This window comes from Eurosta solidaginis, chromosome 4 (assembly GCF_040869045.1).
Source record: "Eurosta solidaginis isolate ZX-2024a chromosome 4, ASM4086904v1, whole genome shotgun sequence".
Lineage (NCBI taxonomy): Eukaryota > Metazoa > Arthropoda > Insecta > Diptera > Tephritidae > Eurosta > Eurosta solidaginis.
In genome coordinates this window covers 254,718,998-254,732,179 of record NC_090322.1, presented here as the reverse complement: position 1 = coordinate 254,732,179, position 13,182 = coordinate 254,718,998, and the positions used below count along the sequence as shown (strand labels likewise).

The 13,182-nt window shown below is 36.3% G+C and overlaps 1 protein-coding gene across 2 annotated transcripts in view; it reads right to left on the bottom strand.

Moving 5' to 3' along the window:
* Positions 1-3,791, bottom strand: part of LOC137251344 (NCK-interacting protein with SH3 domain) — a 62,477-nt gene extending 58,686 nt beyond the window's left edge. Inside the window, exons 1-3 of one of the 2 annotated variants that reach the window (XM_067785771.1) lie at positions 3,661-3,791; positions 3,325-3,600; positions 1,155-1,339 (exon numbers count right to left, since the gene is read on the bottom strand). In XM_067785771.1, the coding sequence (XP_067641872.1) occupies positions 1,155-1,339; positions 3,325-3,328 (189 nt within the window). In that variant the 5' untranslated portion in view covers positions 3,329-3,600; positions 3,661-3,791. Of the gene's footprint in view, positions 1-1,154; positions 1,340-1,422; positions 1,535-3,324; positions 3,601-3,660 lie in introns of those variants that run through there. The other variant, XM_067785772.1, reaches the window with a different exon arrangement.
* Between the last annotated feature and the right edge of the window lie 9,391 nt (positions 3,792-13,182).

Genomic DNA, 13,182 nt, shown 5'->3' with positions numbered 1-13,182 from the left:
ATACGCTCCCTTTCTACCTCGAAGAACGGATGGGCACGGGTAGTTCCCCCAAGGCGCGTCCAGGACCTGTCCTGGGCTCCACTTGAGGGACACGCCAGGCCCAATACATATTAATACGGGTGGCAATTGTCGCGGACAGTCCATCCAGGGTTGCCGAGGATCATCTCGCTCCCTGGGTGAGGTGCCGAGCCATATGCAACGGTGGACCTTACCACACCCCTCACGGTCGCTAAGACTCTTGTGTGAGGCTCCCTGAGAGAAGTACTGGGTCTACCCAGCAACAAATGGGGGATGGCATGAGGCGCGGACAGTCCACTCAGGGTGGCCGAGGAGCATCTCCCTCCCCCGCCTCCTGATTGGGGTGCCGCGCCGAATGCAATGGTGGACTCCACTACACCGCTCATGGTCGCTAGGACTCTCGTCCGAGGCTCCCTGAGAGGGGTACTGAATCTACCCAGCACCCATGTATACAAATACACCTATACGTTGGGTAGTACTAATAGAAACTTTATACTTCACCTAGGTGAAACTGCGCCCTTCTTGCCCGCCGCCGTCAATCATTAGCCGTAGGAGCACCACCGTAATCCGCCTGAACCTATCCGAGTAGGCTTTCTCTGGGGGTAAGATACTATTTGAAGATCATCACCACCGTTCTCTGAGAACCGCGACCCGTACCGTCATTTTCGAGACCCGCTTCCATCGCTCCAGCGCTATCATCCGTGGCATCTTCCTCTCTATCTCTCTCTCCACATTCTTTTAACGGTAAAAACTGCCCGGCGGTCCGCTTAATTAAAAAAAAAACACGGTGTAGGGGTAGCAAAATATTTCGCTATTGAGGTTCTTATCCATTAGGTCAATGGATGAATAACAAAATATAAAATGGACAAAAACAGCATAATTGTCACAAAATTTTCGTACGCAGGAAATAGGTTTGCTTGAGCACTTCACACTAAACTCAATATACGCGCATGTTGCCACACCCCTTTTTTATTACAGAATCACTTTCGCTAACATTTGTTTTGATGTCATGTTATGCAAAAATCTTGCAGGACAACACACATTCTTTTGTACAGGATATTGTAGGCAACATATTTGGGCACGTTCACATACCGATTAACACGTTTTGCCAACATTAACAACAGTTATTTACTTACCTTAATTTTCATTACGTAATTGGAAGGCACAAAGCCAATATTGCCTTTCATGCTAACCACTTGCCACCAATTTCGCTGACGAGCTGATGTCTGATACAATATGAAGTATTCACCCTCATCGAAGCTTATAGTTTTGGGATAAACCGCTTGGAAGTCGTAAAGTGCTTTCAGCATTTCGATGCTTTCTGTTGAAGTAAGCAAAAAAAAAAGAACGGGAAAATATTAAAAAGGTGGATTGTAGTTATTTCTACATAAGTACTAAACACACATAAGGTAACCGCAGAAGCAGTTATGAAGTTAAACAACAACAACAAATATCACAATTTTAACGGAAAAATAAAAGCAGCACGTCTACAGCAGAAGCTGCACCCCAAGGCACTAAGCTCGATTGTTCCTAAAAATGAAGCCTCAAAAACATTTTACACGATGCAGCCAGGCGTGAGTAAAACGTGGTGCAGTTGACACCACCCAAATCAGCGAAATGAGTAGAACTGCCAAAAATTTGAACAACGCATGCACCACCCCCTTGCCGCATTAAATGCTGCTTACCATTTACACGACCTTTGGCTGTAATATAATATGGACATACACTCATACATCCAAATACCAATCTCCTGAATACTTTAGCCGTACTTTTGTGCATTTTAACGGTTCATTATTTGGTCAAAACACATATTTGTATAGAGAGGATAATAAGTGGGTCTACTACCCCATATTTAGCTAAAGAAATTGTGAAATGTGTGAGTCTAAAGAGAGATTCAAGTGTTTGTGGGGCGCAACCCTTTCAAGGGGCTGTCAGCGCAATTTATAAGCCCCACCCCAACTTTCAACCTCGCCCACACGTGGCAATCCTGTTTCTTTTGCAGGCGAGGCTCTGGCGAATCCTTTTTTTGTTTGGCGACTCCAAGACCCTCATGGAACTAGAGACTGCAGGGCGGAATGGCCTTAAAGGTTCAATGTTGTTATATTAAATCGTTCTCGAGATGTTCGGGCTTGTAAATTAATGGTACTTGTTACCGGGACGTATCGGGTTCTTATCCGGAAAAACACCATCAACATCGATAACAATCCCCAAAACCTTGGGGAGTGTCTTTATCGCTACAACAACATATGATAAAATTGAATTGTACTGTTAAGAGTACAGCGAAAGCCATTCTGGTTTGATTTTAACGAAATTAGAATTTAACGCACCTTAAGAATATAATAGTTTGAGGATTGCACAGCCTTAGGTCTATTGGAGCATTTTTAAACAGCATTTCATACAGTCCCAGGAAGGACCTTCTTTGGGCTAAGAAAGTGTATGTGCTTTAACACTGGCCACGTTGGGCGAAAATGATTTTACTTTCTTGGATATCGTAATCTTGGAGGATGCCATTAGCAGTCTGATTGTTTAAGTGTCTTGTATAGATATCTTTATACATATCTGACCGCCTAGTATCGCATTTCAGTATTTAATATGCTGAATTTGCTGAATTATTGACTATTTCTGCAGTCTTGCTAAATCTTTCGTTCGACTTTAATTACATACAACCGTTAGGATAATATTCCCTGACTACCTTTTATCCAAGAATCTATTTGAAGGTTAGCAGTGTCTTCTAATGCCCTGCTCATAGATTGGGTTTAAAAGCTTATGTAACTGTACTTGAATTGGACGCAAAATCGCTTAGACAAAACTCTCAGGGAGCATAGCTTAATGACTTTGCAACTCGATAACTGATCTGTAGATGCGATATGGTGTTTTTCACATCCACAAAATTTATTTTGGTAAGCTGTGGTACCGAAATCGGGTTCGCTAATGGACCTTATATTATAGATGCCTTTATTGGGAGTAGATTACAGCAAGTTGTGGGGTAGCTTTATAGAAGTTAATGAATGTTCGATAAGTACTTAAGAAGCGAACTAAGCGAACCTTGATCCCGCGGCTTCATACGGCCTTAAGAGCCCCACAGTTTCTCCTTGATTTAAAAATGGGAGCTGGTGCTTAAAAGTGCTACCTCAGAGAACCCAATTATCTATCGACTCAACATGTGGTTTTTCTGAAATTTTACCACAATAACATAAGTACGGCAAAAAAAACCATGAAATTTCAATAAAACCAATGAATTCCGCACCCAAAAAACTCATTCCCGACCTCAGTCCAGCATTACTACGCCCTTGTTTATCAACTTACCCATTTTCTAGCCAAGGACGTTAATTAAATTCTGTTTCTTCTTACAATCTTCTCGTTTTTACATTGATACTGTGTGTATTCTTTAAGAAGCACAGTGTGAGGGACGACAGGCGTGTCAACACATCCGAAAAAAGTAAAATAAAAAAAACGAGTCCTTCGAATTAAGGTGAGCGTGTAAATATGTATAATAAGTTTGTAAAGTTATATTCATTCAAACTATTTTAATTGAAAATTTTCAAACTTTGTTTAATTTCAACACAACTTTGACTGCGCCGCCTGAAAGTAGAAACGATGTTACAATCATTCTTTTTACTGGTGCCCGCAAATATTTCTTACTTTCCTAGATTTATGTATATTTTAGTAAACCAAATTTTCCAAATAGCACGCACAAACTGATATGAAAGAATACAGAATGCCAGAAAAACCCACCCATTTTCCTATAAAACTCTTGATAAAAAAGGATAACGTACTGAATGCCGAGAATCAAAATAAAGAATGCGAGAATGAAGCTAAATGTCAAAATAAAGTAACGCAACTAACAGCTGATCGCTGAAAATTCGCACCTTCACGCGCACAGTTCTCGACTGAGTTTCAAAAAAAAAAACTAGATGATTTAGCTTAAATTATAAAGTGACATAAAAAAATAAATGTAAGGCGCGATAACCTCCGAAGAGATCTAAGGCCGAGCTTCTCTTCCAATTTGCGACGTGCTCCTCTTGATTTTTCCTTACAAATTGGCCGGACGGGACCTACATGTTTTATGCCCACTCCGAACGGCATCTGCAACATTGTTTACTATATAGTTTGGCAGCTTAAGTAGAGGTTATGTTGCGAATAGAGTGGAAGGCAGTGGACTAGGCAGTCGAATGTCATATAATGAAGGAATGGTGTTCGGAGATTTTTCGAAGTTAAAAAAAAAAATGATAAAAGCTTTAATATAAATAAAACTATTGTTTTAATAACAACAAAAAACGCCATATATATTCTGTATACATAAATTTGTAAGGATTATCTCACTTTAAAATTTGAATTAAATAATCTAAAGTTTTGTTTTGAAACTGAGTCGAGAACTGTGCGTGTGAATGTGCGAATTTTCACCGATCAGCTGTTAGTTGCGCTACTTGGTAAAATTTACAATGATCTGCAAGGCAGATGAGTTTTCACTGAGAGCTTTTCATGGCAGAAATACACTCGGAGCGCTTGCCAGACACTGCCGAGGGGCAACCCCTCTTAGAAAAATGTTCTTCTAATTGAAAAACCGTATTCCTAAAATTTTGCTGTTGCTTTGCCCGGGAGTTGAATCCAGGGCATACGGTGTGATAGGCGGAGCATGCTACCATCACACCACGGTGGCCGCAAGTGACATAATCCTTACAATTGATGTATATATAGAATATATAAGGCGTTGTTGTTGTTATTAAAAGAATATTTTTTTTTTTATATTAAAGTTTTTATTATTTTTTTTCAACTTTATCTTAACAATTTCATGCGTTTTTAAAGCATTTTGGTGCATATAAATACAACCATGTGCATATACGTTTTGACATTACATTTCATACACGTTCGTATTTGCCATTCTTATTGTTTCTAAATTCGTAAACAATGACCGGATATTGTGTGGTTTTTCCAAAAAAAATTTATAATTTTTCTGAAATTTTATACTTAATCTTTGGTATTGTGGTGCCAAAAAGGTTTTATGCAACAACACTTTGCCTCACAACGCGACAATGTATTTCAAAATGTCGAAGTAGTTATATGTATATGTATTTGATGTGGAAGCTTGCATTTGAGAACATGATTGCTACTTCAGTCCATTTGGACCAAAAATAGTCCTTTCAACCCCATATGGTCCGTTGGCCACTTTTTCTCAATTTTGCTTCTTTTTCGGCACGGTTTTGGTACTCTTATTTCTTTTCCACTAAACAAAAATTCAAAGCATTGCTAAAAAAATTTGGCGCAAATCTATTATCCACATATAATTTTCAATTTACTTCAATACAATTCTTACCACGAAAATCTCTCTATCAATAAAATGTAGCAGAATAGTCGAGCCCTTCCCGCAATTTAAGTGTAACCAACAAAAATACAGATATTAGTTTTTTGCTGAAAACCGATAGTTTTGAATCATCTCACTAATTTTTATAATAGAGAATAGTACCGTTATCAAGCTAAACCAAAAAGAAATTTTAGTGTAAGTGAATTTTGAGGTTTGTTTATTTTTTTATGACCGCAAATTGCTACTTACCTCAAAAGTGCTTCTCTGTGGTATCTTACGAGTAATGTTTATTTTCACTTTTATCGCGTATATTTATATTGTTCGCAAAAGCTATTGTTGCAATTATACTGTATATGCATGATTTAAGCAACGTTTTTGCAAAAAGAAAAAAATACGGCTGAAAACGAAAATATATATTTTAGCTTGATACAAATCATTTCTGCTTAAGTTCGTGAAATCCAATAAAATTGCTTTATTATTTTAATATGGAGCTTTTACAAAATAAGGTGATTATTTTATATTACCTTTAAAATAAAATAACAAAACTGTGTTTTTTGTACCAATGAACGATCAAGAATAACTCACTGAAAAGACATATTCTGGGGAATTAGAAAAGGAGATATGCGTTGGAACAAAAGGGTACAAGAAGAAACGAAAACCTCCTAAAAGACTTCTGGGTAAAAAAAGAAAGCTGTATGAAGTTAAACCAAATCCCTGCGTAAGTAAAAAGTGTGGAAACAAGTGTTGTGAAAAGCTTACTGAGTAAGATCGGTTGGTGCTAAATGAACACTTTTGGGGCTTAGGCAACAAGATACGACAAAGAGATTGGCTTCTATCGTGCATGACCCGGAAATACGTTCAAAAGGGAAAATCAGATAGCCTTAAAAAACAGTGGAGCTATGCATATTTCATTACCTATAACGAAAAGCGTTTTAAAGTTTGTCAGCAGTGTTTACTGAAAACACTTAATATTTCCCAAAACACGATAATATGTGTTAGAGAAAAACATAACTCTTCAAATACCTCTTGCCTAACCAAAAAAAGACCTCCTCCCAATAATAAGTCTGACGAAATAAATGTGGCTCTTTTGAAATCATTCATTGAACACCTACCAGCAGTTCCATCCCACTATTGTAGGAACAAAAGTACTAAGTTATATCTTCCACAGTACTTTCGAAACGTGCCAACTTTGTATAGTTGTGACACGCAGCACTTGATAAATACAAATCAGGAGCAAGCTAAGTTATCCCTAAGTTTCTCGTAACATTTTCAAAAATGAATACCATATAGGCTTCCATTTGCCAAAAAAGGACAAATGCATTATTTGTGAAAAGTATAAGAATTCGGACAGAGAAGCACACAACCTTTTACAACAAACTGAGGAACATAAAATGCACATACGGGACAGAGAAAATCAAAAGAAATTTTCTTAGAGGATCAAAGAAAAAGCAAAGAGAATGGGACGTCTATCTGCGCCAGCTTCTACCTTCAGAAAATATTGAATAAACCACACGGAAAAAGCACAAACCTTTTCTATTCAAGAAAATATGCTTTTTATAATGAAAGCGTTTACGAAAACGGCACAAGAAACGGTTATTACTTTTTATAGGGTGAATCGGATGGAAAACGTGGATGTAAAGAAATTTCCAGTGCAATTATCCAATACTAAAATATCGTGAATGAAAGGGGGACTCATCCTGATATAAGTCTATATTGTGATAGTTGTGTTGGGCAGAACAGAGCTATGCAAGCAATGATAATATATTTCTTAGAGAAGGCTACTAACATAAAACACTTTAAATTAACTTACCTGTTGCCTGGGCATACCATGTTGCCCGTGGACTCCATACATAGCACTATTGAGTCTTTTATTCGTGATAGAAATGTTTGGGCTCCAAGTGAATGGTATACAATTATTTCGAACGCAAGAACTATACCAGAAAATTATACATGCATTCCAATTCATAATTCGGATTTTAAATATTGGAAAACCTTTTCTCAAGCTTTGCTTCCAGCTTCAGTTAAAATATCATTTAGGTCTTTGCGTCGCGCTATCTTCGAAAAAAATTCTCCATTGGTTAAACTACACTATGGTTATTTTGACGATAGCGAAAAAAAGGTATACAATCTCAGTACAATTGTGCGGTCAAGACGAAATTCTCTCATACTTAGTAAGGGTCCTGTTACCTTGTATGATCACTTCTTACACATTTCATCTTCAAAATATAACGACCTAAAGGCTCTTTGCGAAAAGAATATCATACCAAAATAATTTCACTATGAATATATTAGCTTATCCCATACTGGAAAGATAATAGATACATTGCCTGAGACAGACGAAGATGACTGAATTATTTTGTTTACAACAATACTGTTTAATATATTGTGTTCAAATTTGGAATTGTATAAGTTTTCTTTAATTTCAAATGTATGTATGTACTAAAAAATTACTATAAATACGCCTTTAATGTGCCCCTATGTAATCTGAAAAATATAATTGAATAACTTAAAATTTAAGGTAACCAACAAAATAGTGTTTGGAAAGTGAGCCAACATGACAGCAAAAAAAAACATAAGTACAGACAAAGAGGATAAATACAGTAAGAGCCGTCACTCGTTATTTTTTTTGGCATTTACTCGATGTATACTGAGAGGTAGTCGCTACTTTTTTTTTGGGCGAGATGTTTATAAATGTCTTCTATGCATTTTCGTGGGGTATTTGTGTTTATTTTTTAACTGTATTTAATTAATTTACTTAATTCTCTTTCCAAAAATCGCAGTTGCACAAGGGGCCTACACGGCATGGATAAATGCGAGACAATTAAAAATGTCCCTCTCAGAAAACATTCGGCATCAATTTTTTCAATTTCCAGCGAAATACTCGCCACAAAATAACGAGTGACGGCTCTTATTGTATTTATCCTCTTTGGTACAGATAACAGGACTTTCGGTACAGTGTGGTCAAAAACCGAAGTCATAATTGTAGGCTCAAGAAATATTTTATGCACATACCAAATTTCATGATAGTAGCTATTTTTTGTAAGAAGATAATTACAAACAACCTTCTACTGCAAAATTTACTTTTTGTTGGTTACACTTAAATTGCGGCAAGGGATCTTAGTGATGGAACGATATTTCGCTATTGGTGATTGCATCGCCGTGAAAGAAAAATCGCTAATAGCGATAGCTATTGCTATCCAAATATATCAGTGATTGGCGATTTTCCTTCATTCGATTCTTTTGAATGACAATCACCTCTAGCAGCATTTCGCCAATGGCGATTATAGTGATTGGCTATTTTCCTTCAGCATGAAATTCTAATACTAATAGTGATAGCGGCGATTTTATATTTAAGTATTTATAATTTTCACCGGTTTTCAGCTAAATTATTACCGAAATTTCTTTATAAAAACTAATATTTGTCAAAATAAGATTTAAGATTGGTCGTCTGTGTAATTCCTAAGTTAGCAGTTTTATAAAATTTTTGTTTTTGGTGGAAAAATAAAATAATTATAGAAATATGTAACACACGTTTTATTGTAAACAGATGTAACTCAAAATTTAAGTTTTTGGGGAGAATGCAATTCAAGTTTTGTCATATTATATTATATCATAGGGCACTGACAGTGGTAAGTTGTTGTTGTTGCTGTAGCGATAAGGTTACTCCCCGAATTCCTTGGGGAGTTTTATCGGGTTGATGGTCCTTTGCCGGATGCAGATCCGGTACGTTCCGGTACCAAGCCCACCATCTCGGGAACGATTTGTATAGCTTGTCAAACCTAATTATCAACCTCACCTTCGGGCGGCGAATACCGTTTCACTAACAGACGAGGCTCTGGAACTTGGGTGGGGAGGGAGGGATGCCCTGAATGTTTAATGTGGCCATGTAAATCGTTCCCGAGATGGTCGACCGAGTACCTTAATGGCGCTGTGTTACCGGAGCGTACCGGATCTGTAGCCGGCAAAGGACCATCACATCGATAACACTCCCCAAACCCATCGGGGAGTAACCTTATCGCTACAACAACAGCAACCTTCTAGGCCATCTTGCCCTCCCACCCCCAAGATCCACGAGGAGTTCGGGGTCGCCACAGCCTCGGCTGTTAATGAAACAGGATTCGCCATGGATAGGTGAGGTTGACAATTGGGTTTGGAGAAGCTATGTATTGCGCTGGAAACCTGAAAGGGCTGCGCTACACAAACCCCTTGAATCCGATATTTTAATCGCCTATTATGACAGGCATACCTACCGCGGGTATATTCTGACCCGCTGGGGGAGACAGTGGTATGTCAATTTTGGTGGTTAATTTTCTGTTAAAAAATATATTTATAATAGTTTGAAGAATTTGCTATATTTTTACATTGAATTTCTCATTAAAAATTCAGTCACTTTACTATAAAAATTGTATGCACCCAAATAAAACTTTCAGAATAAATTCAGAAGAGTATTTCTGAATACATCGGTGTAGTAAAAAATAATAGTAAATAAATCATGTTTCTTTGGTGTTACATATACAGATTTATTGCGGGTTGACTCGTCTTACATTTAAAAACCAAAACATTTTCAAAATTTATAAAACAAAGGTGCATAGACATCATTTCCAGCTTATTAAAAATAAATTAAAGCGATCGCTATAGCTGTAAAAAATAGCCCCGATTCAAAAATCGCCATATCTATTTTCACTGATAGTCAAAATCGCTGTATCGCCCATCATATCTTCTGCATAGATTCGCTTGTTAAAAATAAATTAAAGCGATCGCTATAGCTATAAAAAATAGCCGCGATTCAAAAATCGCCATATCTATTTTCACTGATAGCTCAAAATAGCCATATCGTCCATCACTATAGCAGAACAATGACATTTCACCTGGGATATAATTTAGGCGAGGCATTAAAAACGAAGTGTTGAATGTTCGGGCAAAACCATAGTGTACAAGTACAAGTGTGTTGACTTATCTGTCACGCATTCTGACAGGCACTCTCTGGATTCGGAATGACAGCGAATTCAAAATGGATACCATTACCGAATGCTCCGAATGATTGAAAAATTGAAAAAGTCCATACGATTGGTAGTCAAAAATGTTGTCGTTGAGACTAAAAATGCGACTCTAGACCTGAGATTTCCATCAGGTGAGCGAGGCTGTTTGTAGTTTTGACGTTTATCGCTTAGTGAACACACTTGGTATAGGTACACTATGGGCAAAACCATTGTCATAAATTTTTGATGAAACAACGGACTTAGCAGAAAAATACTTGTTTTAGTGGTTAGATATTACTATCGGTATTCAATTATTATACAGCTGAAACCTTTAAGATGCTTAATTTTTAGTCTGAGTTCAAAACTCAAGCTTACTGAATCTAGGCTCTGGTATGAAGTTTAAACTATTAGGGAAAATGTAAGCTATAAAAATAGCATTAACATAGTTGCTTAGTTTCATTTACGATTTATTGAGTTTGCCAATTTTTTAACCGTTCCCTACTAAATCCTAACTGCGCTATACATTTTATTTCGTTGCAATCAAGCAAAACTAGGTTCACAACGTTTGATTGGTGAAAAACATAGCCTTATCCTAGAAATGTAATACCTAAAGGTTCACTTTATTTTTGTTTGTGCAGTTTGAACTAAAGCCAAGTGTCTCCTTTATAAAAATTTTATATAGGAAACCACCGAAACAATCTACAATTTTTGCTTTTTACAACAAATACGATACTCTAGTAACTTGCCGAATTGTTTGTATACCAATAAAATAAAACTAAAATTTGGTAATTTTTTTTGAGGTCTGGTCCTTTTTTCGAAAAATGTTGGTCCCAAATGAAAACATCGTTTGGCAACCGTGTTAGAAAATGCACGTGATAGGCATGGTTCAATTATACGGTTGGCTCATCTCACTAGCTGATTTTATTTATTTCATTGAATGGTCGATCGGATTGTCAAAAGGAGATGGCAAACTCAAAATGAAACCAACACATTGGCAACATTTTCTTACACATACAAAAACTGCTAAGTTTTATGTTTCCATTCCATACCATTCGCACCAACACCAGTACACAGATTTTGACAATTTGAACAGACATATGATGAGCCAACCATATAGTTGAACCATGGTGATAAGCTTGCATTTTTCCGAACTTAATTTTTTTTAAATAATGAAATAGTAGCATGCAAGCGACTGCCATAGTAGTAGATATTATGAACAAAGTTTAAAACTAAACAATTTTTCTTTGAAATATAACCTAAGAGAAGATGGACACGAGGCGTAGTTTCATAGACGCGTATTAGGGGCAGCATAAGCAATCTTGAGGTGTAGAGAGATCTAAGCTGCATGCCGTATTTTGTAGGCGTATACGAAGCTACGCCTCGTGTGTATCTTGCCTAAGTTCAACTTTTTAGGAGATCCAACATTTTTAATTAATATTGATAAATAACACCTAAAGCAAATAAGCTTAAGATGACTTTTGCGTCGTTTTGGCACTTGCGTTGCATCTACATTTGTCTTTGGACACATACAAATAATTAAAAACATAAATGTTTCTTAAAGTTTCTTGCATTTTAGAAAATAAACCGATTTTCTATCGCCTTTCAACTAAATAAAAAACATAATTTTGTATTCATGTCGATTTCGTGATCGATCAGCGGAGACGGCGGAACATATCCTCCTGGAATGCGACGCAATCTGATGAGAGCACAACAGACCAATGTTCGCAGTGCAATTCTCAATAAATTTTCGATCTGTCTGTGGCAGGGACTCTTTTAACGTGCTTTATTCCAAAGTGACACTTTATTTGACAAATCACTGAACGATTTCAAATAAATTGCTAGTTAGCGTTAACCGAAGATGGTGAAAATGGCCCCTGGAATTGTTACCTTATATAGCGAGAAAATTAAGATATAATGCATATGTATAAAATGCTTGCATGCATAAAATAATTTTTATTATATAAAAGTAGTTTGACATTGAGATTTTATTTCTGTTATTTTTAACACATAGTTATTTTTTAACATAAATTAAGAAGTAACAAACATGATTAATGACTACATTTATACGTGTTTCATTTATTTTCATTGAGGAATAAATCGTAAAAATAAAAATCATGTTATTATAAAGTATAAATGAAGCCCCATAGATAAAATGAGTAATAGAATGAACATTGGTTTATATATTACATTTTTAAAATGAAAATCTCCTGCTAAAAAGGTAATAAAATGAACATTGGTTTGTATATTACATTTTTAAATTGAAAATCTCTTGCTAAAAAAGGACCAAAACATAACTACATATTTTCATTTTCGTACTTAACTACACTCGCTTTTGTGATCAGGATTTTGGGCAAATTTTGAAAAAACTCCGAACATCATTCCTTCATTATGCGTCCAAGGCGAATTCACTACAGGTGGTGTTATCCCATCAGCTGATTGGTTCTTCTTGATAATTTTCCATACAAAGCCTTGTACATTGTTTACTATATAGTTTGGCAGCTTAAGTAGAGGTTATGTTGCGAATGGAGTGGAAGGCAGTGGACTAGGCAGTCGAATGTCATATAATGAAGGAATGGTGTTCGGAGATTTTTCAAAGTTAAAAAAAAAAATGATAAAAGCTTTAATATAAATAAAACTATTGTTTTAATAACAACAAAAACGCCATATATATTCTGTATACATAAATTTGTTAGGATTATCTCACTTTAAAATTTGAATTAAATAATCTAAAGTTTTGTTTTGAAACTGAGTCGGGAACTGTGCGTGTGAATGTGCGAATTTTCACCGATCAGCTGTTAGTTGCGCTACTTGGTAAAATTTACAATGGCCTCGTACAACAAAATGTCAGTTAATCGAAATCTACGAAAATTTTCTTTTGACTCC